Raw genomic sequence first — 27,480 nt, 5'->3', positions numbered from 1 at the left:
TAGATCCGTGATTTGGAGAGTATGATGTTTTTCAATAACCACACGGATGCTGTAACTTAACAATCAACAGGTATTTACTGGAGGAGGGTAGTCTCAAGACTGGGAGTACAGAGGCATGCGCAAGGCTTATATACAGGTGTGGTCAATGCCGGTACTACAGTATACAGGAGCTGTAAAAGTAGTTCTGTCTTAAAGGTACATACACTACAGTGACCACACCTGTATATAACCCTTGAGCATGCCTCTGTACCCCCAGTCTTGAGACTACCCTACTCCAGTAAATACCTGTTGATTGTTAAGTTACAGCATCCGTGTGGTTATTGAAAAACATCATACTCTCCGAATCACGGATCTAACAAAAAGTGATGATAATGTATTTTTAAAAGATCTGCCACTCCAAAGTGGAGCAGACTGTCCAATCAGGCCCACTATAGGCTACCTCAAGAGGTCGCGACCTTGTGCAAGGACCCAGAAGAAGCATGGCTGCAGCGAGTGTGGCGGAGCCCGAGACCGGGGGCACCGGGAGTGGGGAGACTGGGAGCGGGCAGGCCGAGGCCGAGGCCGAGGGCACCGGGAGTGGGGAGACTGGGAGCGGGCAGGCCGAGGCCGGGGGCACCGGGAGTGGGGAGACTGGGAGCGGGCAGGCCGAGGCCGGGGGCACCGGGAGTGGGGAGACCGGGCAGGCCGAGGCCGGGGGCACCGGGAGCGGGGAAACCGGGACCGGGCAGGCCCAGACCGGGGGCGGGGAGGGCGAGAGCGGGGAGACCGGGCGGGCCGAGGCCGGAGGCACCGGGAGCGGGGAGACCCAGACCGAGGGCACCGGGAGCGGGATCACCAGGACCGAGCAGGCCGGGAGGAGGGGTGCTGGGAGCCTGCGCCGCCAAAGCCAAGCCCAGGCCCAAGCCCAAGCCCAGGCGCGGGCCAAGCTCACCGACACCAAGGGCATCCTCCAGCAGAACCGCCAGTTCCTCGACTTCTTCTGGGACATCGCCAAGCCCGAGCAGGAGGTGCGGCTGAGAGCGATCGGGGGCCTGCTGGAGTACCTGAGGAGCCCGGGCAGCAAGGTGAGGAGAGGGGTGGGGGGCTCTCGCTGTTTCCAGGCCTGGCGCCCACATGGAGGCGGCGGTTCAGAGTCGGTCCGCGGGATCAGGTGCCAGTGTGACCGGGAGCCGCGTGCGGGGCCACCGCGCGTTACATTTAACCAACCGGGCCCAATAAATCCCCCTCCCTCTCGCCATTCACCCAACGTTCCTATTATTTCATTGTTAGAAGTATCTGAGAATTTGATTGCTACTGAAAGCTATAGCCATGGATGATTCATTTGCTGCACACATCTAAACAGCAATGTGGAGTAACGATTGACTGAAATAGCAACAGAAAATGCTGGAAACACTCAGCCGGTCAGGCTGCTGAGTGTTTCCAGCATTTTCTGTTATTTTTGATTTCCAGCATCTGCAGTATTTTGCTATAGTAACGATTGACTATCTGTTTCCAGGATGATGAGCTACAATATGCAATCAAGCGACTGGTTGAGGGCCTGGCAGCGACCCGTGAAACAGCCCGTCCTGGCTTCAGCTTGGCCCTGGCACAGGTCAGTCACTACCTTTAATGGATCTTTACTGTACATTGGGCTGTTGCAGCCGGCGGGCAGAGTTGCTGAGTTGGATGTGAGTCTAAAGCCAGAGTCTAACCCACTGCAACACCAAGTTCCCCTTGGGTATCAGCGGCCCTACAATCCCTCATCCAAGTAGTTGCTCTTCATAGTTTATGTTAGACAATAGTATCAACAAACTACAGTTCTGACGAAAGGTCTTCGACCTGAAACGTTAACTCTGTCTCTCTCCACGGATGCTGCCTGGCCTGCTGAGTTTTTCCAGCGTTTTCTGTTGTATCAACAAACTAGTTGACCTTGTGGGTCATCACAGCCAAGAATGGCCATGTCTTCAGTCACTCTCATGGACACTTCCAGCAGATGTTACTGGACACTAACTGAGAACTATTTCCGCCCCCCCCCCCCCCATTTTTCTATCCAAGTGGCATTGATGTCAATCATATTGTGACTGCCTCTAGCTGATATCAGCACAGGTCTCCAGTTCCTGGTTCACATAGTGCAGGACATTTACTCACTCAGCCACCGCAGATCGCTAAATCTAAATATATGCTTTTTATATTACTAAGTAATTTTCTCCCCTTGCATCTGATCCTGAAGGTGCTATCCCCTTTATTGGGATGAAATCCCATGGGGGCTGTGAACCTTCTGATACCAATGTTCCAGGTGGCCATTATTCTGTGATTCTTGATCGTGAGGGAGGTCACCTTACCTGAGCCTGCCCCTCACCTGGTGCCCCCAGTCTGTGGTTCTCCCCATCTCCCCTCATGCCCTCTCTGAGCTTATCCTGTCAGTGAGACCCGCCTCCTACTCACTTAACCCTATTCCCACCAAACTGCTGACTACTCAACTTCCTTTCCTGGCTCCCATGTTAGCTGATATTGTTGCTGGTTCCCTCCTTTGGTATTGTCCCTCTATCTGTCAAATCTGCTGTCATCACCCCTCTCAAAAAAAACCCCACCCATGACCTCTGTCCTTACAAACTACTGCCCCATCGCCAACGTCCTTGGAACATGTTGTCGCCTCCCAAATCTGTGCCCATTTTTCCCGCAACACCGTGTTTGAATCTCTCCAATCAGGTTTCCGCCCCTGCCACAGTACTGAAACGGCCCTTATCAAAGTTACAAATGACAGCAGATGTGGCTGTAACCGTGGTAAACTACCCCTCCTCATCCATCTCGACCTTTTCTGCAGCCTTTGACAAGGTTGACCACACCATCCTACTTCAGTGCCTCTCTTCTGACATCCAGCTGGTTGTACTGCCCTCGCCTGGTTCCATTCTTATCTATCCTGTCGTAGCCAGGGAATCTCCTGCAATGGCTTCTCTTCCCACTCCTGCATCATTGCCTCTGGAGTTCACCAAGGATCTATCCTTGGCCCCCTTCCTATTTCTCATTTACATGCTGCCCCTCGGCGACATCATCCAAAAACACAACCTCAGGTTCCACATGTACGCTGATGACACTCTGCTCTACCTCGCCACCATCTCTTGACCCCTCTGATTTGTCACATGGCTTATCCGACATCCAACTAAATATTGGGAAGATTGAAGCCATTGTCTTTGGTCCCCGCCACAAACTCCGGTCCCTAGCCACCAACTCCATCCCTCTCCCTGGAATCTGCCTGAAGCTGAACCAGACCATTCGCAATCTTGGTGCTGTATTTGACCCCGAGATGAGCTTCTGGCCACATCCGCTCCATCGCCAAGACCACTGACTTCAACCACTAACATTACCCGTCTCCACCCTGCCGCAGCTTATCTGCTGCTGAAGCCCTCATCCATGCCTTTGTTACCTTGAGACTTGACTATTCCAACGCACTCCTGGCCGACCTCTCGTCCTCCACCCTCCATAAACTTAAGCTCATCCAAAGCTCTGCTGCACGCATCCTAACTCGCACCAACTCCTGTTCACCCATCACCCCCATGCTCGCTGCCTTGCATTGGCTCCCAGTCTGGCAATAGAAACATAGAAGATAGGAGCAGGAGTAGGCCATTCGGCCCCTCGAGCCTGCTCCGCCATTCAACGAGATCATGGCTGATCATCCAAATTCAGTACCCTGTCCCTGCTTTCTCCCCATATCCTTTGATCCCTTTAGCCTTAAGAAATATATCTAACTCCTTGAATATATTTAATTAATTGGCCTCCACTGCATTCTGTGGTAGAGAATTCCACAGGTTCACCACTCTCTGGGTGAAGAAATTCCTCCTCCATTTCTGTCCTAAAATGGCTTACCCCTTATCCTTAGACTGTGACCCCTGGTTCTGGCCTCCCCGACCATCGGGAACACCCTTCCTGCATCTAGTCTGTCCAGTCCTGTTAGAATTTTATAAGTTTCAATGAGATCCCCTCTCATTCTTCTAAACTCCAGTGAGTATAAGCCCAATCGACCCAATCTCTCCTCATACGTCATTCCTGCCATCCCAGGTATCAGCCTGGTGAATCTTCGCTGCACTCCCTCCATGGCAAGAACATCCTTCCTCAGATAAGGCGGCCAAAACTGCACACAATACTCAAGGTGCGGCCTCACCAAGGCCCTGTACAACTGCAGCAAGACATCCTTGTTCCTGTACTCAAACCCTCTCGCTACGAAGGCCAACATACCATTTGCCGCCTTCACCGCCTGCTGCACCTGCATGCTTACCTTCAGCGACTGGTACACGAGGACACCCAGGTCTCATTGCACTTCCCCTTCTCCCAATCTATTGCTGTTCAGATAATAATCTGCCTTCCTGTTTTTGACACCAAAGTGGATAACCTTGCATTTATCCACGTTATATTGCATCTGCCATGCTTCTGCCCAATCACCCAACCTGTCCAAATCATACTGGAGTTTCTCGGCATCCTCCTCACAGCACACACGCCCACCCAGCTTTGTGTCGTCTGCAAACTTGGAGATATTACATCTAGTTCCCTCGGCTAGATCATTAATATATATTGTGAATAGCTGGGGTCCTAGGACCGATCCCTGCGGTACCCCACTCGTCACTGCCTGCCACACGGAAAAAGACCCGTTTATTCCAACTCTTTGCTTTCTGTCTGCCAACCAGTTCTCTATCTAAGTCAATACCTTGCCCCCAATCCCATGTGCCTTAACTTTACACGCTAATCTCTTATGTGGGACCTTATCGAAAGCCTTTTGAAAGTCCAAATACACCACATCCACTGGTTCTCCCTTATCTATTTTACCAGTTACATCCTCAAAAAATTCCAGTAGATTAGTCAAGCACGATTTACCTTTTTGTAAATCCATCTTGACTTTGTCCGATCCTGTCACTGTTTTCCAAGTGCTCTGCTATTACATCTTTTATAATGGACTCTAGCATTTTCCCCACTACCGATGTCAGGCTTACCGGTCTATAATTCCCCGTTTTCTCTCTACCACCTTTTTTGAATAGTGGGGTAACATTAGCTACCCTCCAATCCATGGGTACTGTTCCATTTGGAAGATGACCAGCAATGCATCTACTCTTTCTAGGGCCACCTCCTTAAGTACCCTAGGATGTAGATTATCAGGCCCTGGGGATTTATCAGCCTTCAATCCTGTTAATTTCCCTAACACCATTTCCCTACAAATACTGATTTCTTTCAGTTCCTCCCTCTCATTAGACCCTATGTTCCCCAACATCTCTGGGAGGTTATTTGTGTCCTCCTTTGTGAAGACAGAACCAAAGTATGTATTTAATTAGTCTGCCATTTCTTTGTTCCCCATTATAAATTCCCCTGATTCTGACTGCAAGGGACCTCGCTTGACTTCACCAATCTTTTTCTCTTCACATATCTATAAAAACTTTTACAGTCAGTTTTTATGTTCCCTCAATGCCTCAATTTTTAAAATTCTCCTTGTTTTCAAATCCCTCCATGGCCTAGCCCCTCCCTATCTCTGTTACCTTCTCCTGTCCTACCAGCCTCCAAGGTCTCTGCGCTCCTCCAATTCTGGCCTCTTGTCCTTCCCTGATTTTAATCACTCCACCATTGGCGGCTGTGCCTTCAGCTGCCTAGGCCTTAAGCTATGGAATTCCCTCCCTAAACCTGTTCACCTCTCTAAAGTGCTCCTTAAAACCTTCCTCTTTGACCAAGCTTTTGGTCATCTGTCCTAATATCTCCTTCTGTGGCTTGGTGTCAAACTTTGTTTGATATCGCTCCTGTAAAGCACTTTGCAACATTTTACAGGAAACTTTGTGCTATCCGGCACCGACGGGACCGAGCTGTTGCCGTTCCCTCAAAACTGCCGGACACACCAGCGTTAATGTTGAAGCATACGGAGCTTTTCACCTCCGTATCTGACAACAAACACTGTTGCTTAGCAACAGCTTCTAAACAGTCGGCCTGTTGCTAAGCTACAGAGACTTTGCAGAGCCTGACTGTTGGGGGGGGAAAAAAAAGCCGAACAAAATGGCTCCTGATTTTTGCCGGTGGCTCGAGCTTGCCGGACATTTAGCCTCCGGATAACACAAAGTTTCCTGTACTACATTAAAGGCGCTATATAAATACTAGATGATGATGATGGGAATTAGTCACTGAATGCACTTGGAGGAACAATATAAAGTGGTTTAGTGCCGTGCAGTAGAGTGCAGTCCTGCAGAGTCAGTGATCCAGATAGCAGTTGCTCTCCGTGTGCGTTCTTGTGCTCCGATACTCCGTACAATCCTCCACCGCTCGTGAGACATTTTGCTGGTTTTCTTTTCCAACAGGTCCTGCAATACAATGAGGAGATCTCTCTGCAGACGGTCCTGGACCAGATTAAAGCGAAACATAATGTAATGAAAACCAAGAAGGTGAGTGGCTGGTACCTGATCCTGTAGTGTGACTTGGCCTGAGAAATAGCAACAGGTTGGCCCACCGGGCCTGTGGCCCGCTGGTGTGTCGGCGTGCCATGCCGAGATGTGTTTGGGTATTGGCTTGTATTTGGAATCCTTCCGCCCTTCCCCACACACGAGGCGTTTTCTTTCTTGGCTCTGATATCAGAGGAAAGGCTTGCTCTAAGGCTGAGCTGTTTTTGAATGTAAGAAGTATGATTAAAAAGTTTGCAGATGATACAAAAATTGGCCGTGTGGTGGATAATGAAGAAGAAAGCTGTAGACTGCAGGAAGATATCAATGGACTGGCCAGGTGGGCAGAACAGTGGCAAATGGAATTCAATCCGGAGAAGTGTGAGGTAATGTATTTGGGGAGGGAAAACAAGGCAAGGGAATACACTATAAATAGAAACATAGAAGATAGGAGCAGGAGTAGGCCATTCGGCCCCTCGAGCCTGCTCTGCCATTCAATGAGATCATGGCTGATCATCCAAATTCAGTACCCTGTCCCTGCCTTCTCTCCATATCCCTTTAGCCTTAAGAAATATATCTAACTCCTTCTTGAATATATTTAATGAATTGGCCTCCACTGCCTTTTATGGTAGAGAATTCCACAGATTCTTCACTCTCTGGGTGAAGAAATTCCTCATCTCTGTCCTAAATGGCTTACCCCTTAGACTGTGACCCCTGGTTCTGGACTCCCCGGCCATCGGGAACATCCTTCCTGCATCTAGTCTGTCTAGTCCTGTTAGAATTTTATAAGTTTCAATGAGATCCCCTCTCATTCTTCTAAACTCCAGCGAGTACAAGCCCAATTGACCCAATCTCTCCTCATATGTCATTCCTGCCATCCAAGGTATCAGCCTGGTGAATCTTCGCTGCACTCCCTCCATGGCAAGAACATCCCTCCTCAGATAAGGCAACCAAAACTGCACACAATACTCAAGGTGCGGTCTCACCAAGGCCCTGTACAACTGCAGCAAGACATCCTTGTTCCTGTACTCGAACCCTCTCGCTACGAAGGCCAACATACCATTTGCCTTCTTAACCGCCTGCTGCACCTGCATGCTTACCTTCAGCGACTGGTGCACAAGGACACCCAGGTCTCGTTGCACTTCCCCTTCTCCCAATCTATTGCCGTTCAGATAATAGCCTGCCTTCCTGTTTTTGACACCAAAGTGGATAACCTCGCATTTATCCACGTTAGACTGCATCTGCCATGCTTCTGCCCAATCACCCAACCTGTCCAAATCATACTGGAGTTTCTCGGCATCCTCCTCACAGCACACACGCCCACCCAGCTTTGTGTCGTCTGCAAACTTGGAGATATTACATCTAGTTCCCTCATCCAGATCATTTATATATATTGTGAATAGCTGGGGTCCAAGGACCGATCCCTGCGGTACCCCACTAGTCACTGCCTGCCACTCGGAAAAAGACCCGTTTATTCCAACTCTCTGCTTTCTGTCTGCCAACCAGTTCTCTATCCAAGTCAATACCTTGCCCCCAATCCCATGTGCCTTAACTTTACACACTAATCTCTTTTATGCGGGACCTTATCGAAAGCCTTCTGAAAGTCCAAATACACCATATTAGCATCGAGAGGGAGGAGGTGCTAGCGGTTTTAGCAGGCCAAAAAGTGGATAAATCCCCAGGCCCAGACGAGATGTATCCCAGGCTGCTGTGGGAGGCAAAGGAGGAGATTGCAGGGGCTCTGACACAAATTTTCAGAACCTCTCTGGCCACAGGGGATGTACCAGAGGACTGGAGAACAGCTAACGTAGTACCATTATTCAAGAAGGGTAGCAGGGATAAACCAGGGAATTACAGGCCAGTGAGCCTAACATCTGTGGTAGGGAAATTATTGGAAAAAATTCTGAGGGACAAAATTAGTCTCCACTTGGAGAGGCAAGGATTAATCGGGGATAGTCAGCATGGCTTTGTCAAGGGTAAATCATGTCTGACAAATCTGATTGAATTTTTCGAGGGGGTGACTAGGTGTGTGGATGAGGGAAATGCTGTGGATGTGGTTTACATGGACTTCAGTAAAGCTTTTGACAAAGTACCGCATAGGAGACTGGTCAAGAAGGTAAGAGCCCATGGGATCCAGGGTGCCTTGGCGCGTTGGATCCTAAACTGGCTGAGTGGCAGGAGGCAGAGGGTGATGGTCGAAGGTTGCTTTTGTGACTGGAAGCCTGTGTCCAGTGGGGTACCTCAGGGATCGGTGCTGGGTCCCTTGTTGTTTGTGATCTACATAAATGATTTGGATGAGAATGTAAAAGGTATGATCAGTAAGTTCGCAGATGACACGAAAATTGGTGGGGTGGTAAATTGTGAGGAGGAAAGCCTCAGGCTACAGGACGATATAAACGGGTTGGTCAGATGGGCGGAAAAGTGGCAAATGGAATTTAACCCTGAAAAGTGCGAGGTGATGCATTTTGGACGGACAAATAAGGCAAGGGAATACACAATGAGTGGTAGGACCCTAGGAAGTACAGAGGGTCAGAGGGACCTTGGTGTACATGTACATAGATCCCTGAAGGCAGCGGAACAGGTAGATAAGGTGGTTAAAAAGGCATATGGGATACTTGCCTTCATTAGCCGAGGCATAGAATATAAGAGCAGGGAGGTTATGATGGAACTGTACAAAACGCTGGTGAGGCCACAGCTGGAGTACTGTGTGCAGTTCTGGTCGCCTCACTATAGGAAGGATGTGATTGCTTTGGAGAGGGTGCAGAGAAGATTCACCAGGATGTTACCTGGGATGGAGCGCCTCAGCTATGAAGAGAGGCTGGACAGGCTGGGGTTGTTTTCCTTGGAGCAAAGAAGGCTGAGGGGGGACCTGATTGAGGTGTACAAAATGATGAGGGGCATAGATAGGGTAGACAAAGAGGAACTTTTCCCCTTAGTAGGGGGGTCAATAACAAGGGGGCATAGATTCAGGGTAAGGGGCAGGAGATTTAGAGGGGATTTGAGGAGGAACTTTTTCACCCAGAGGGTGGTTGGAATGTGGAACTCAATGCCTGAAAGGGTGGTAGAGGCAGGAACCCTCACAACATTCAAGAAGCATTTGGATGAGCACTTGAAATGCCATTGCATACAAGGCTATGGACCAAATGCTGGAAAATGGGATTAGACTGGACAGGGATGGATGGGCCGAAGGGCCTCTTTCTGTGCTGTAAAAACTCTTATGACTCTATGACACCACATCCGCTGCTTCTCCCTTATCTATTCTACCAGTTACATCCTCAAAAAATTCCAGTAGATTAGTCAAGCATGATTTACCTTTTGTAAATCCATCTTGACTTTGTCCGATCCTGTCACTGTTTTCCAAGTGCTCTGCTATTACATCTTTTATAATGGACTCTAGCATTTTCCCCACTACCGATGCCAGGCTTACCGGTCTGTAATTCCCCGTTTTCTCTCTACCACCTTTTTTGAATAGTGGGGTAACATTAGCTACCCTCCAATCCATGGGAACTGTTCCAGAGTCTATTGAATTTTGCAAGATGACCAGCAATGCATCTACTATTTCTAGGGCCACTTCCTTAAGTACCCTAGGATGTAGATTATCAGGCCCTGGGGATTTATCGGCCTTCAATCCCATCAATTTCCCTAACACCATTTCCCTACAAATACTGATTTGTTTCAGTTCCTCCCTCTCATCAGACCCTATGTTCCCCTACATCTTTGGGAGGTTATTTGTGTCCTCCTTTGTGAAGACAGAACCAAAGTATGTATTTAATTGGTCTGCCATTTCTTTGTTCCCCATTATAAATTCCCCTGATTCTGACTGCAAGGGACCTACACTTGACTTCACCAATCTTTTTCTCTTCACATATCTATAAAAGCTAAAAATGGTAGGACACAGAGAAGTGCAGAGGGTCAGAAGGACCTTGGAGTGCATGTCCACAGATCCCTGAAGGTAGCAGGTAGATAAGGTGGTTGCCTTTATTAGCCAAGGCAAGGAGGTTATGCTTGAACTGTATAAAACAGTTAGGCCGCAGCTAGAATATTGCGTGCAGTTCTGGTCACCATATTACAGGAAGAATGTGATTGCACCAGAGAGGGTACAGAGGAGATTTCCGAGGATGTTGCCTGGGCTGGGGAATTTTAGCTATGACGAAGGATTGGATAGGCTGGAGTTGTTTCCTTTGGAACAGAGGAGGCTGAGGAGAGACCTAATTGAGGTGTATAAAATTATGAGGGGCCTAGATAGAGTGGATAGGAAGGACCTATTTCCCTTAGCAGAAGGGTCGATAACCAGGGGACATAGATTTAAAATAATTGGTCGGAGGTTTAGAGGGGCTTTGAGGAGAAATGTTTTCACCCAGAGGGTGGTGGAGGTCTGGAACTCACTGCATGAAAGGGTGGTAGAGGCAGAGACCCTCATCACAAGGCTACGGACCAAGTGCTGGAAAGTGGGATTAGGGTGGATAGCTCTTTGTTGGCCGGCACGGACAAGATGGGTCGAATGGCCTCCTGTGTTGTAAATTCCTATGATTCTCTGAGTGAAAATCAAAGGCAGATTGCCTGCTCGACCTTCTGGCTGGCAAATCGCAGGCGGGATCTTAAGGAGCGGTAGACCAATCACGGATGATGGGTGGTAATGCAGTCGATTGGAATCTTTTTACACTTGTGCCAATGTGACATTAAAAAAATTCTTTTTGACTTGAGCAGTTTATAAAAAAAAAAAAAAAAAAAGTTCTTAGTAATGCAGATTGTGTATATAATTGTATGAGAGAGTGAACTTATTGGGATACTGGGTCTCTAGTTTATCTTATTTGTGCTGTGTTGTGAAATATTCAGAGACAAGCCTCCTAACTGGCAACAGTGCTAGCTCTCGGGGATGGAGTGTACTTGGTACGACCAGTATTGTAGCTGACGCTGCTTTCGCTATTACGCTCCTGTGGCTTTCTGTAATAGTCACGTTTACCAGCGTTCGATTCATCTGTACATGACTGATGGAAAGAACATGTAGCTTCCACAGAGCCTGTTACTGTGAATAGTGGTTGAGATTGGAGTGAAGGGCGACATGACAAGGGATAATCTGGTGACGGTGAGTTGGTCTTGGACTCCACACGTGGTAGAATCAACAATTCCCGCTAAGCTGCGAGGCCACACAGTGGTCTGGAGGTCCTGCGCAGCCCACTCTCCTATGTTTCCTGTAATTTTTTTTGGCTCTGCACGGGCCGTTCAAGATACCATGCATGCATGAAAATGAAAAACCAGCTGCCTGGGTTCCTTGAAGCAGTGGGCGGCTGTGCACCTTACAGGGAACACTGCTGCTCACTGGCTTTTACATGGAAGAAACTGCGCATGCGTGAAAATTTGAATGGGCTGCACAGCCAGTTAAAGGTAACTGCACACGAAAAAAAAATTAGTGAACATTGAGTAGAATGCTGATGTTTGTCCACACAGCTGCCCATGTGACCGATTCTGGGGAGGTGCCGAGTGCAAGTCTGGCACTTTTCAGCAGAAAGGATGCGTGGTGGGCCTCCAACCATTACACACCTCCGAGCGGCAGCAAGGGATGGGAGTGGGCAGAGCGCAATAAACAAAACACAGGAGTGTCTCCATGTAACCATTGGAATAACGCAATGTATTTCTTGTTCCAGAAACTCATCAGGAATGCTGCATTTGGAAACTTCTTTGGTGTGTTGGCACTTTCGCAGTCTGGACGACTTGTAAAGGTAAACTTCAACCTCTCCGTACACCTCCGAGAAAATAAGTGACTGCTAGTGAGAGATTCAGACCCACTTAACACTGCATTTCTGCGCCTGTTCTTGGTATTAAAATGTAAGTGGCCTGTGTTTAAATAAGCAGTGGTGGGTGGGGGTTGTAACGTCTTCTGGGCCCTACTGTTTTAACCATTTTGCTGTAGAAGTGAGGGACTTTTGTGTTCTGATGCTCTCTGATATTATGCGGTGAAATCATTGACTCTCTTAATTACTGGCCCAGTGATGTCTAAATCCTAGGTCTTCTACTTCAGCATGTGACCATTCACATCTGCAAGACTTATTGGCCCAGAAATTCGGGTCGGGGGTTTCCCGCGGGTGCAAGCCCCCGACCTGCACTTACCTAGCGCGCCGGCCGTTGAGCTGTGGGCCCCCGTGGAATTCCGATCCGGGGCTTGGGCCAGCTGCCGGCGCGCAGTGCTTGCGTATCCCAGGGGCGCAGTTAGTTCGATGCGTCCCCTGGGATCACATGGGCCATGGGCATCCAATAGGAGCAGGGAATGTTCCATTCATAAGTCTGACAGGAAGTGCCGTCAAGACTTATAAATACTACGGCCCCAAAATAGCACTAAATCTTCAAATAATTTTTTTTTTAAAAATCACATTTTTAAAATAAACTATAAATTACATGAAATAACTATTTTAAACAATTTAAATTTTTGAAAAAAATAATTTTATTTTCTAAGGGGGCTAAAAAATAAACTTACCTTTTAAAGTATTTAAAAATAATAAACCTGTGGAAAAATGTTTTAATTTTAATTAATTCACCACTTACCTTGTAAAAAGCAGGCCTTACGCCTGCTTTTTATATTTCTAAATTCTGCAGGCTTACCCTCCTGGGAAAACCTGTATTTATAATTTAAAAAAAAAAACCCGAAGTTCGATGCGCACGCGCAGCTTCCCCCACGCACGCGTTCGACCTCTGAACCTCTTTGTTCAGAGGAACGGAAGTGCCGGTTTCCCGCGCATGCGCAGTGCATGCAGGAAACCGGTACTTCCATCGGGACTACGGGTACCCCGTGTGTACTCACCCGTGGAGAGCCGGATTTCTGGGCCATTATTTAACTGTCATAAAATCAGTCATTTGAATGGGGGCAGGAGACCCCATCCTCACTCTAACATCTGAATGATTAAGAAGTGGTCTGGGAAGCACGGCATTGAGACAGATTAGCCGTTTACTCATCCAAGGGGGTTTAAAGCCATTGGTTCCCAATGCTGCGGTTTCAAAGTGTGCAATTTCTCAATGAAATTCAGTTACAAAGTTACTGTTGTTGCGGGGAGACACTTGCCCATTTTTAATTAAGATCAATTTCACTCGCTTTGTTCTGTGCAGAATAAGATAGTCCCCTCAAATCAGGACTCGACCGGCAGTATTCAGGACTCTTAATGTAGCAATAAAAATCAGAACTGTCCCGATGAAATCGCATCCCTAAACCCCTCCACCTCCTCGGCTCCCTATCCTTAAAACCACATGTTTAGACACAACTTTTGGTCATCCCTCCTAATCTCTCATTCCGTTTTTCATTCCACCTCTGCGAAGAGTTTTGGGGGTATTTTTACGTTAAAGGTGCTATATAAATGCAAGTTGTTGTTGAATGATTGCGGAGCTCTGTATCTAGTCTCTCAACACGGTGGGCCCACATCAAGCAAGTGCACTCTGATATAGAAGGCATTGACTTTAGATCGAAACTAAATGGAGAGAGAAACCAATAAAAATGGAAATAAAAAGCTGGTATCAGTAAAATTTAGTGACCATAAAGCTTGTCAGATTGTCGTTAAAACCCCAACTGGTTCACTGACGTCCTTTGGGGAAGGAAACCAACCAACCTTACCCAGTCTGGCCCACATGTGACTCCAGTCCCACACCAATATGCTTGACTCTTAACTGCTCGCTGAAGTGGCCAAACAAGCTATTGAGTTGCCAGTGATGCCCATGTCCCGAGGATGAATTTTAAAAAATCTACAAGACTGAAGTGGTCTAGTCATCAGTCACAGAAGGGTTTATAAAGCAACTGCTGTTAACTACCCTGAACAAACTTCACCTAGGCTCTTTCCTTTCTTTAGACGCACTAGCGCTCCCATCATCTCTCTGTCTCTTGCCCCTTTTCTGTGGCATCAGCTACTTCTAAATTACTTCCTGTGGCCAGTGGTTGCTTTTCCTTCCCCATATTGTGTCAGCCTCGGGCCCTTCTCTCCCTCTGTTCTACCTCTAACTGAATTACTGTGCCCCACTACCATTTCTCCTCCCACATTAAAATCCCACAGCCTGACATCAATTCTTTCTCCTTCCCCCTTACTCTGCCACTCGGGGCTGCTTCTCTCCAGCCCTGCGAGCACCATTTTTAAGTCCGTTACTGCAGCCCACAGTCCGTTCTGCCCCCTCTCCCTATTGTCTTCCCACAGCTGCCTCTCCTGCCTGTTTGTCTCCTGCGATGTTTTCCAGTGACTCTGTATCGTTACTCTGCCTGTGCTTACTTTCACTATACGACTTTTCCTGCAGCTGTGTGTGTAAGTAGTTATTTATTATGCAGTGACCTCTGATGTGGCCTGCCTGAAGTGGCTGATCCTTCTTGGGTTTTGGGACTGAAATGATGTGTTGGGCTTTTCAATTTAATTCTCTAGTGCCAAAAATTAAGAGTTTCAAAATTGTTTGTTGCTAGGAGCCAACGATTCTTCTGCAGTCGGTCCAGCTGCTGCAAAGTCTCACTCAGTTTAAGGATCACCTCCGGGATCTGCCAAGGAAAACGATCGTGGACATCCTGTCTGAGGTAAGGCTTTAGGTTAGACCAGTTAAATGTCTTTCAGTCCCTGAATGGCTCAGTTGGTAAATGCATGGCCTTGTATGAGCTGATCAGAGAATCTGACTGGATTTGTGATGGGTAGGTCACATCTTGATTAATCTGGTAAACTTTTTTGCGGCGGGCACTAGCTTGGTGGATAGGGGAGAATCTATGGGCGTTGTATATATGGACTTCCAGAAGGTATATATGGACTTCCAGAAGGCATTTGATGAGGTTCCGCACAAGAGATTATTAGCAAAAATAAAAGCTCATGGAATTGGAGGGAACCTTGTGACATGGGTTGGTAATTAGTTGGGAGATTGGAGACAGAGAGTAGGGATAATGGGAATGTTCTCTAATTGGCAGGATGTAACAAGTGGTCAACTTTTCACCATTGATATCAGTGACTTGGATGGAGGAATAAAGTTGTATATCCAAGTTTAATGAGGACACCAAGTTAGCAGGCACAGTAAGCTGGTGGATGGGAGCAGAACATTACAAAGGGACAGACAGATGAAGTAAGTGGACAAAACTATGGCAGCTGGAGTTCAGTGTGAGGTCATCCACTTTGGATCCAAAGAAGAAGTATTGGAATATTTTCTTAATTGTGAGAGACTAGGGAGCTGTGGAAGAGTAGAGATTAGGATGTCCATGTACACCCATGTACACAAATCACTTAAAGCTAATGGACAGGTACAAAAAGTAATAAAAATGGCTAATGGAATGTTGGCCTTTAACTCCATGGGACTGCAATACAAAACTGATGAAGTGATGCTTCAGTTGTACAGGGCCTTGGTCAGACCCCATCTGGAGCACTGTATTCCGTCCTGGGCACCACGCCTCCGGAAAGATATCTTGACTTTGGAGGGGGTACAGTACAGATTCCCCAGAATTATACCAGGGGTTAAAGGGTTAAACTATGAGGACAGGTTGCATAAACTTAGCTTGTATTCCCTGGAGTTTAGACGGTTGAGTGGTGATCTAATTGAGGTCTTTAACATGATAAAGGAGGAACGAGGGGCTCCTTGAGGGTATGGAGTGACTGGGAGCAAATTACAACAGTGTGACTACTGCTGACCTAGTTATGGGATAAGGAATAATTCAGTGACCGAGCAAGTGATACTATCTATGGCTAGTCATCAACTCTGTCCTTTCAGCTGGCTGCACTAGTTCAGCTCCATTACAATGCCCGGCTCAGTAACTCCTTCCAATCTGCTTTACTAGGCGCTTAAACAAAAATTGAGGCCCTAAAAGCAAGACGCCCTCTTTGAAGGAAGCTGTGTATTTTGAGGCTTTAGAATGTTTTGGCGTTCGTTCCCCAAAACTTGTGTACAGGGACTTGCCCTATTCTCTGCACGTTGATCCAATGAACAGCTGAGGTTAACGAGCTGGAAATGGCCAGGTTGGTTGCATGGTCTGTGCGGAGATAACTGACCTCAGCCACAGCAGCAGTAAGGGGTGCTATAACTGACCCACTCCCCTGGGTTAGGAAGGGGCAAAAGTAGCCAAGATTCCAGCGCCTAGTTGCTGTCTGAAGGTGAGGATTGATTCCTGTTTGGATGTGATGCTTCTGTGATCACAGTCGTTCTCAGTCTGGGTCATTCACAAATGATGACCAGAGGCACTGGAGAAGGCAAAAATTTTTTTACAAGAATGATACCAGAACTGAGCTGATAACTAAGAATGGATTAGGAAAAAAAGGGAGGCTTTTGGCAGATACAAAGGACTATAAAAAGAGTGGAAGCCCTAGAGGAGTATAGAAAATGTGGGGGGGGGGGGTACTTAAAGAAATTAGGAGAGCGAAGAGGGGGCATGAAAAAAACACTGGCGGGCAAAATAAAGGAAAATCCCAAGGTGTTTTATAAGTATATTAAGGGCAACAGGATAACCAGGGAAAGAGAAGGGCCCATTAGGGACCAAAGTGGCAATCTGTGTGTAGAGCCGGAAGATGTAGGTGAGGATTTAAATGAATATTTTGCTTCTGTGTTCACTATGGGGAAGGATGATGTAGGCATAGAAATCAGGCAGGGGGATTGTGATATACTTGAACAAATTAGCATTGAGAGGGAGGAGGTACTAGCGGGCTTATAAGTGGATAAATCCCCAGGCCCAGACGAGATGTATCCCAGGCTGCTGTGTGAGGCAAGGGAGGAATTGCAGGGGCTCTGACACAAATTTTCAGAACCTCTCTGGCCACAGGGGAGGTGCCAGAGGACTGGAGGACAGCTAACGTAGTACCATTGTGCAAGAAGGGTGGTAGGGATAAACCAGGGAATTACAGGCCAGTGAGCCTAATATCAGTGGTAGGGAAATTATTGGAAAAAATTCTGAGGGACAGAATTAGCCTCCACTTGGAGAGGCAAGGATTGATCAAGGATAGTCAGCATAGCTTTGTCAGGGGGAGATCATATCTGACCAATTTGATTGAATTTTTCGAGGGGGTGACTAGGTGTGTGGATGAGGGTAGTGCAGTTGATGTAGTCTACATGGACTTCAGTAAGGCTTTTGACAAAGTCCCACATGGGAGACTGGCCAAGAAGGTAAGAGCCCATGGGATCCAGGGCAATTTGGAACATTGGATCCAAAATTGGCTTAGTGGCAGGAGGCAGAGGGTGATGGTTGAAGGTTGTTTTTGTGACTGGAAGCCTGTGTTCAGTGGGGTACCTCAGGGATCGGTGCTGGGTCCTTTGCTGTTTGTAGTGTACATTAATGATTTAGTTAGATATGAATGTAGGAGGTATGATCAGTAAGTTCACAGATGACACGAAAATTGGTGGAGCGGTAAATAGCAAGGAGGGAAGCCTCAGGCTACAGGACGATATAGACGGGTTGGTCAGATGGGCAGAACAGTGGCAAATGGAATTTAACCCTGAAAAGTGTGAGGTGATGCATTTTGGGAGGACTAACAAGGCAAGGGAATACACAATGAATGGTAGGACCCTAGGAAGGACAGAGGATCAGAGGACCTTGGTGTGCATGTACATAGATCCCTGAAGACTGGTAGATAAGGTGGTTAAGAAGGCATATGGGATACTTGCCCTCATTAGCCGAGGCATAGAATATAAGAGGAGGGAGGTTATGATGGAGCTGTACAAAATGCTAGTTAGGCCACAGCTGGATACTGTGTGCAGTTCTGGTCGCCATACTATAGGAAGGATGTGATTGCATTGGAGAGGGTGCAGAGGTGATTGACCAGGATGTTACCTGGGCTGGAGCGTTTCAGCTGTGAAGAGAGACTGGACAGGCTGGGTTTTTTTTCCTTAGAGCAGAGAAGGCTGAGGTGTTCAAAATTATAAGGGGCATAGATAGGGTAGATAGAAAGAAACTTTTCCCCTTAGTAGAGGGGTCAATAACAAGGGGGCATAGGTTCAAGGTAAGGGGCAGGAGGTTTAGAGGGGATTTGAGGAAAAACTTTTTCACCCAGAGGGTGGTTGGAATCTGGAACTCACTGCCTGAAAGGGTGGTAGAGGCAGGAACCCTCACAACATTCAAGAAGCATTTAGATGAGCACTTGAAACGCCATAGCATACAAGGCTACGGACCAAGTGCTGGAAAATGGGATTAGAATAGACGGGGCTTGATGGCCGGCGCAGACACGATGGGCCGAAGGGCCTCTTTCTGTGCTGTATAACTAAGACTATCGGGAAAGACTGAACAGGGTAGGGTCCTTTACTCTAGAAAGAGAAGGCCGAGACGACCTAATAGAGCTCTTTAAAATTATGAAGAAGTTTGACAGGGTAGACGTAGAGAAGATGTTTCCACTTGTGGGGGAGTCCAAAAGTAGGTGTCATAAATATAAGATGGTCACTGATAAATCCAGTAAGGAATTCAGGAGAAACTTCTTCTCCCAGAGTGGTGCGAATGCAGAACTTGCTACTACATGGGATAGTTGAGGCAAGTAGCACAGATGCATTTAAGGGGAAGCTAGATGAGCACTGAGGGAGAAAGGAATGGAATATCATGCCGGTAGGGTGAGAGGAGGCTCATATGGAGCATAAACACTGGCATAGACCAATTGAGCCAAATGGCCTGTTTGCGCTGTAACTTCTATGCCATGTGTTTGAGGTACCAGAGGGGAATTAGCACCTCTGTAACCATATCCCCGGCAGCAGTTGACATCTCGAGAGCACGTGCAACATTGGCAAGAATATAAAATTGAATTAAAGTGCCGGGTAGCTCATGGTCTCTGGTCTTTAATTGCTGTTTTGTGTTGCCGCAGACCCCAGAGGCTGTCTTCAAGGAGATTCTGTTTGGGGCCTTGCAGATGGACATGTCCTCTGCTTTCAGCACGCCAGAGCAGTTGCATTTGCTCCTGGTGGCTCTCCAACGCTTCCCAAACGTTCTGAAACCCCAGAAGCTGAAGACTTTGCTTGGATCCACTACCATCGTGACATCAGAAAATATTCCCAAGTAAGTACTTTGTAAATCTTAACAATTAATACTGAGAAACCGAGGGGGATGAAGATTTGAAAAAAGTAGGAGAGAACATGAAGTAAATCAGTTGTGATCAAAGGAAGAAACAACTTGCATTTATATCGCACCTTTCACGACCTCAGGATGTCCCAAAGCACTTCACAGCTAACTAAGTACTTTTGAAGTGTAGTCACTGCTGTAATATAGGAAATGCAGCAGCCAAGTTGTACACAGCAAGATCCCACAAGCAGCAGTGTAATAATGACCAGGTAATTTTTTTTTGGTGGTGTTGGTTGAGGGATAAATATTGGCCTGCTCTTCTTCGAAATAGTGTCGTGGCTTTTTACATCCACAGTAAGTTTTTCCAGGATCTTTCTGCTCTGCAAGTAGTGGATTCATAACATCAGCCTGAACTGGTAGAGGGGGCATCGGTTTAACATCTTATGCGAAAGACGGCATCTCCGACAGTGCAGCACTTCCACAGTACTGGACTGGAGCGTCAGCTTAGATGATGTGCGCAAGTCTCTGGAGTGGGATCTGAACCCACGACCTTCTGGCTCAAAGGCGCGAGTGCTACCCACTGAGCCACGGCTGACACCAGGTTTGGGTTTGAAAATCCTGTGGGTTATGGGAGGAAGAGGGCGGGGGGGGTTGCAAGGAGTTTGAGAATGAGAATTATCCCCGCAACAAATTTTTTCATATAATTCTGACTTCTGGAGAAGCTGGATTGCTGACATTTTTGGTCCTGATTTTGGTCTACAGTCAAGCCCAGACCCATGGGAAGGAAGATCTCCTTCCTGTCAACTCAGAGCCCAGGTGAAATAATGTTGGTCAATCTCAGGTCAGCTCCTTATATGGGCATAAACCCACAGATTAAATATTCAGCGTAATTTGACACCAAACCAGCAATTCTGCAAGAAAATAGAGAATGTTACATGGAAATCAACAGAAGGTCCCAGAGGGGAACAATGTTGGCTGAAATGGGAGACCAGGGGAACCTTCACTACCAATCTGAGAGTAAGGCGCCCTGCAGTTTGAAAGGTGTTTGGTTTTTTTTTTCGCACTGTCTTCCCCATTTGAGAAAGCAGGAAAGCCCCATGGCCCAGCTCTTTATCAATTTCAATTTCAATTTTATTTGTCACATAACCAAATACAAGAAGTAAAATCCAGTCAGTGAAATGCTTTTTTCTTAACGAGCCGAGCACACCAAGCAGCAAAGGACACTTAGCTGCCTGGTACGCACGGAGCCCGCAAGGACGGCAGCCATCTTCATCGGCCCCATCACAATAGGGTCCGCTCTCTCCTCGCTCCGCCTTTCCTGCACTCCTGCCCGACAATCTTCAGCCGCCGTGGTACTGATGTCCCGGGGCCTGCTTCTCCCTGGCTCTCCTTCCACCCGGTCTGACCTCCGAGCCTCCCGCAGTGTGCGACCTTCCAGGGCCTGCTTTTCCCGCCCTCGGTCCGCTGGCCGCCTCCCCTCCTACCGGTTCGACCTCCGAACCTCCCGCCGAGGAGCTGCCGGCCGCCGTGCTACAGCGGGTCGTCGTGGCCTCCATCGCAATAGCAACTGTGAACAGGATACCACTGCCATCGAGAGTTGGTGTCTCATCTGTCATTTCCACGACATTAAAACTAAGGCCTTCCAGAACTTACTTTCGGAGCTTCCACCTCACTGCGCCGGCTGGGTAGTTCAAGGGCTGAGGATGTCGCTGTCGGGCGGGCCCGCGGACACTCTGGGCCGGGCTGCGGGGCGGGGGCGGTGAGGATGGAGCGGGGCCGAGGCCGGAGCCGGTGGACATGGAGCGGGCCCGCCGGGAGCACCAACTCTGTCGGGATGCTGCGCCACAAGCTGGGGTTACAGGTGCTGGAGCTGCCGGCTGACAGCCTCCCGGACTGCGTCTTCGCCGAGGACACGGCGGTGGTTTGTGGCCAGCAATGTACTGTAGAAAGAGACCCACTCCAGCTACTTGCATTCCTGACAGTCCCCCCCAGATGACACAACTCGGATACCAAAAGCTTGCCCTGTAGGGAAAGCCAGGATTCGAATGTCTTCGGGAGACCAGTTCAGGCTCTGATTTGACTCCACAATATGCATTTACAAGAAACTTTCGATTAACCGGCCCCATAATAACCGGAACGCTCTATCCACCGTCAAAATTCAGGAGTTGGTTCAGGTAATTTTTTTTATTTTTAGTTACTTTTTTTACTCCATTTGTTGCTGTGCAAGGGTGTAGCTGAAGCTGTTGCTAAGCTACAGAGACGCTTGTAACTTGTGCCGATTGTTTTGAAGCAGCAACAGGGTTTGTTGCTTTATACGGAGCTCTGAGCTCCGAATCTTTTACTATAGCGTTCGGTTATCCGGAATTGTTGATGAACCGGCACCACGTCGGTCCCGTCCGTGCCGGATACCAGAAAGTTTCCTGTATATAGTGCCTTTAACATAGTGAAACATCCCAAGACTTGTGAAAAGGCTTGGTGTAATTGCCGGTGTTGTCCCTGGTCCCGTTGAAGGTGCTCTGTGGGAAAGGTTGACCAGAAACCAATAATGCTTCCTGCGCAGCACTCTGATTTTACTATCTCCACCACTACCGGCACCAGTGTTATGGAACCATCGTTCCTTCGTCCTGCTGTTAGGCAACTTGGGATGCAATCTCCAGGCACTAGGGCAAAATCTATAATGGGACTGCTGAAAGCTTTTCACCATTCAAGTGAGCATAGTGTGAACACTTCACCCCTAACGCAACACTTTTTAGTCCCACTCCCCTGCTCTTTTTTCCATAGCCTTGCAAAATTTTCCTCTTCGAGGATATATACAATTCCCTTTTGAAAGTTACTATTGAATCTGCTTCTACCGCCCTTTCAGGCAGCGCATTCCAGATCATCACTTGCTGTGTTTATTAAAAATAAAATAAAAATTCTCCTCATCTCCCCTGGTTCTGTTGCTAATTACCTTAAATCTGTGTCCTCTGGTTACTGACCCTCCTGCCATTGGAAACCGTTTCTCCCGATCTACTATCAAAACCCGACATAATTATGGACACCTCTATTAAATCTCCCTTAACTTTCTCTGCTGTAAGGAGAACAGCCCCAGCTTCCTCTCTCGTCTCTCCACGTAACTGAAGTCTCTGATCCCTGGTACCACTCTAATAAATCAACTTTGCACCCTCTCCAAGACCTTGACCTCTTCCTACATTGTGGTGCCCAGAATTGGGTGCAATACTCCAACTGAGGCCTAACTCTGTTGCAGTTTGAGTAATTTTTTTCCCCCTTTTGACTCAGGTTAATTGAGGTGCTAAAACTTGCCGCCAAGGCTGTGAAGAAGGATCAGACTCTGCCGCCCCTCGCCTTGGACCTGTTGCGCGTCGCCTTGCAGGAGGGCGCGTTCGAAACGTTCTGGACGAAGCTGGTGGAGAACGGTTTGCTCAAAGACCAGTCGTGTCCCAGCAGGTAATGTAACCGTGACCATCACGGCATCAGTAAACAATCAAGAGACTGCGGGCACAACATTGGGACTCGTCTGCGGAATCTTTGAGAAGTAGATTAGATAAATCTGGGTGGTTTATTTTCAGCAGCCTGTCTGTCCCAGGACACGAGTCAGCAGGTGGCGGTGCCGTGGCCATGTTGGCCTGCACCCTGAATGTTAGGAGAAAAGAGAAGAGAATGAACTTGGGGTGTCCCAAAGCGCTTTACAACCAATTAAGTACTTTTGAAATGTAGTCAGTGTTGTAATGTAAGGAAATGCAGCAGCCAATTTGTGCACAGCAAGGTCCCGCAAAACAGCAGTGTGATAATGACCAGATAATCTGTTTGTGATATTGGTTGAGGGATAAATATTGGCCAGGGATAAATATTGGCCAGGACACCGGGGATAACTCCCCCCTGCTCTTCTTCAAAATAGTGCCATGGGATCTGTTACATCCACCTGAGAGAGCAGACTTGGTTTAACTTCTCATCTGAAAGACGACACCATCGACAGTGCAGCACTCCCTCAGTACTGCATTGGACACTCAGACACCATCGACAGTGCAGCACTCCCTCAGTACTGCATTGGACACTCCGACACCATCGACCGTGCAGCACTCCCTCAGCACTGCATTGGACACTCCGACACCATCGACCGTGCAGCACTCCCTCAGCACTGCATTGGACACTCAGATACCATCGACAGTGCAGCACTCCCTCAGTACTGCATTGGACACTCAGACACCATCGACCGTGCAGCACTCCCTCAGCACTGCATTGGACACTCAGACTTTGAGCTCTGGCCCCTGGAGTGAGTCTTGAACCCACACAGCCTTCTGACTCCGAGCCAAGAGTGCTACACAGTGAGCCAAGGCTAACACCGTTTTGGTTGGCTAACATGTTAAGTTACCCAACCATGAGGCATATCCAACAACAACAACAGCAACTTGTATTTATATAGCACCGTTAGTGTAGTAAAACGTCCCAAGGCATTTCACAGGAGTGATTATCAAACAAAATTTGACACCGAGCCACATCGAGATACTGGGACAGCTGATGCTTGGTCAAAGAGGTCGGTTTTAAGGAGTGTCTTAAAGGAGGAGAGGCAGACAGAGGTTTAGGGGGGAGTTCCAGAGCTTGGGGCCTAGGCAGCTGAAGGCACGGCTGCCAATGGTGAAGCGGTTAAAATCGGGGATGTGCAAGAGGCCAGAATTTGAGGGGCACAGAGATCTCAGAAGGTTGTAGGGCTGGAGGAGGTTACAGAGACTAGGAAGGGGAGGCCTTGGAGGGATTTGAAAACAAGAATGTACATTTTAAAATCGAGGTGTTGCCGGACTGGGAGCACAGGGGTGATGGGTAAACGGGACTTGGTGGAAGTGGGCAGTCTTGGTGATGGAGCGGATATGTGGTCAGAAGCTCCTCTCTGGGTCAAATACAACGCCACGGTTCCGAACGATCGCTGGTCACTCGACTTGCTGTCAGTGGTCAAAAGTGACCTTTTCCCTCCCCCTCCCTAACACAGGGAGGCTGAGGCCGACTACAGACCCCCGCCCTGTCCGTGATTGAGCCTGGCCTGTATGCCTCGGTGTCGCACTAGGTGATGCACTGTCCCCCTGACCCACGAGCGGTCGGGAAAGGGAGGGGTGTCGATGCGTTCTGTTTAGTTCTGAGAAACCAGTGGTTAAATTTACATCAAGGGTTGGGCCTAAGTTGTGACTTCCTGCAGGGTTTGTGACCTACAAACCTGTGCCTTGTGCATGAATATGGTCACTGTTTGCTGCCCAGCATAAAATTCATCAAGATGACTTTCACACTGACGCCCCCCACCATAAACTACATTGGACGGTGTGCCATCGCTAAAGGAACAATCCCTGTCAACCTGTTTTTATTAAAAAAAAAAAAAAAAAATCTGCGCGCTCAATCAGCGTGAGACACATCTGCTTATGGTGACTTTTGTGCTGGTTTTTAATAAGCATTTTTACTCATTCCCCGAGGGGGAGACCAGAGTGTCTGCGTGTTTGTAGCTCTCTTTTTTGGTCTTGATTTGCAGCTCGCAGGAGTGCGAGCTGACTGTTGCCGTTAAACATGCCAGTGTAACTATTTAATTGTTCCCAAGAACTCGTGCCTGGAGAATTGGGGGCTGGTGCGCTATCCTGCTTATCACTATGCTGCAGCCATTCTTTGAGCTGCCCCTCGGCAATCCCTTTGCCAATTGCACTGCAGTGAGCTTCGAAATGCACTTGTTCTGAGCTGGCCTGAATAAACCTGGTACGCTCGGCAGAACAAACTGCGAGACTAGGATCGTGAGGGTTAAGTCCTTTGCACGTGTAAGACGGGATTCAATAAAGTCCCCACTACGTATGCCAACGGACGCCTATATCTGGCAAATGACGCTAACCATTTGTCATTACCATAGACGCCAATTACAGAGGCGCCTCTTAAACTGTGTTAAGCGGGCCAGCTATTTGGGGCAGTTCAAGCAGCTGTTCGGACTCCCCCTCCCTCCACTGCCGTTCGCCCTGCAGCATTCTTTGAATCGCCCCCTTGTGAAATGTTAATTTCTGAGACATTCACGGGCCTGGTGGCACCGGTTCAGGGACTCTGAGATTGACTAACCAGCTTTCCAGTCAAAGTTGCTTACACACACCCTGATACTCTGCTGGCCCATTGAGCTTGGCCATGTCCCTTACACACACCCTGATACTCTGCTGGCCCCTCGAGCTTGGCCATGTTCCTTACACACACCCTGATACTCTGCTGGCCCCTCGAGCTTGGCCATGTTCCTTACACGCACCCTGATACTCTGCTGGCCCCTCGAGCTTGGCCATGTTCCTTACACACACCCTGATACTCTGCTGGCCCCTCGAGCTTGGCCATGTTCCTTACACACACCCTGATACTCTGCTGGCCCATCGAGCTTGGCCATGTTCCTTACACACACCCTGATACTCTGCTGGCCCATCGAGCTTGGCCATGTGCCTTACACACACCCTGATACTCTGCTGGCCCATCGAGCTTGGCCGTGTTCCTTACACACACCCTGATACTCTGCTGGCCCATCGAGCTTGGCCATGTGCCTTACACACACCCTGATACTCTGCTGGCCCATCGAGCTTGGCCATGTGCCTTACACACACCCTGATACTCTGCTGGCCCCTCGAGCTTGGCCATGTGCCTTACACACACCCTGATACTCTGCTGGCCCATCGAGCTTGGCCATGTTCCTTACCTTTGCTTATTAAAAGTGGTGGTACTGGCATGATAGTATTTTGGGAGTTCACATGTCTGTCAAAAGTTATACCGGCCATCGATCGCGCACAGCGGGTAAATCGGATTCACGGGAACGCCCCGGCTATAAGTGGCGGGGGCTGTACTTCACTCCTGAACAACAGTAACCATGGCTGGATGGTCTTTCAAGTCGGCATCGCGAGGTGCATTTAATGTGAGGCGTAATTACAGCTTCCATCCGTTGCCATGCAGTAGGCCCCTTAGCGAATGGGAACGGGGGTGGGGTGGGGGGGTCGACACCTTCCCTGCTGCTCGGCAGCCTGCTGGTATGAGTCGCTCTTTAATTGCGTTGGTGCTTCAGAATCAACATTTGGGCTCCGACATGATATTGTATTGTGCTCCTGTTACTGATGGACTATTCCCGTGCGAGCGGAGTGGTCATGTTCCACTGGTGACTGGTAAACGAGTATCATTTCTTGCGCTGGAGGAAAAATGAATGTGCTCTTTGTAATTTACTGTAATAGTTACATAAATACCAGGCGTGCAGCACAGGGCCCTGGAGTTCCACAGAGGTTCCCCCTCCACCAGGTCTCCCCCCTGTGACAATGGGAGCCCTGTACACATCCATCCCTCAACAGGTGTTCAGATATTGGGGGGCTAACTTACAGTTTCTGTACTTTTATTGAGCCAGGGCAAGATTAAAATTGCTGATTTTGAATGGACCTTTAAGCAGCTATATGAAGACCTGTAAAACATGGTTGCTGGAGCAAAATTTATGGTTTTTTAATTTTTTTTTGGCCATGATGCTGTCGTGAGCTCTGGCCAAGCAGTCGTGAGATTTTAGGTCCCTTTTTTGGGGAATTTTGGTTCTTCCTCTGGAGCGCAGGAAGATGGAGCTGTGGTGTCCCCTAGTGGTAGTGCTGCGTATCTCCAACAAGGCTTTTGGGAATCTTGGCTCTTGGGCCCTTTCTCACATATCTAGCATACATCTGCACATCACACTTGGTTTTGTGTCTAACACTTTTTGAGAGAAAGAAAACCAGTCATTGGCTTTACAAGGAGTTAAAATTGCTTTCTGACCGCAGCACTTGTCAAGCAGTTGCAATTGCCCTCTGATTTAAAAAAAAAAAAAAAAAAAATCATTCATTTGCAAGATGTGGGCATCACTGGCAAGGCCAGCATTTATTGCCCTTGAGCAGGTGGTGGTGAGCTGCCTTATACAACTGAATGGCTTGCTGGGCCATTTCGGAGGGTGCAGTAGTTAGTCAACCACATTTAGGGTTAGATTTAGGTCTTTAGGTCTGGAGTCACATGTAGGGCAGACCGGGTAAGGATGACGGGTCTCCCCTCCCTAAAGGTAATTAGTGAGCCAGTGGGTTTTTACAACAATCCGGTAGTTTCACGGTCACCATTACTGATACTAGCTTTATATTCCAGATTTATTTAACTTAA

At 48.1% G+C, this 27,480-nt stretch overlaps 1 protein-coding gene across 1 annotated transcript in view; it reads left to right on the top strand.

The window, feature by feature from the left end:
• The first annotated feature begins 464 nt into the window (after window positions 1-464).
• Window positions 465-27,480, top strand: part of mybbp1a (MYB binding protein (P160) 1a) — a 108,870-nt gene continuing 81,854 nt past the window's right edge. The window contains exons 1-7 of the mRNA XM_085964198.1: window positions 465-1,064; window positions 1,496-1,591; window positions 6,303-6,386; window positions 12,026-12,100; window positions 14,806-14,913; window positions 19,145-19,335; window positions 22,618-22,785. Of these exons, the coding sequence (XP_085820324.1) occupies window positions 480-1,064; window positions 1,496-1,591; window positions 6,303-6,386; window positions 12,026-12,100; window positions 14,806-14,913; window positions 19,145-19,335; window positions 22,618-22,785 (1,307 nt within the window). The 5' untranslated portion in view covers window positions 465-479. The remainder of the gene's footprint in view (window positions 1,065-1,495; window positions 1,592-6,302; window positions 6,387-12,025; window positions 12,101-14,805; window positions 14,914-19,144; window positions 19,336-22,617; window positions 22,786-27,480) is intronic.

The sequence above is a fragment of the Somniosus microcephalus genome, chromosome 22 (assembly GCF_052327205.1).
Source record: "Somniosus microcephalus isolate GS21.2 chromosome 22, FLI_Smic_1.0, whole genome shotgun sequence".
NCBI lineage: Eukaryota > Metazoa > Chordata > Chondrichthyes > Squaliformes > Somniosidae > Somniosus > Somniosus microcephalus.
This window is presented reverse-complemented; position numbering and strand designations above follow the sequence as displayed.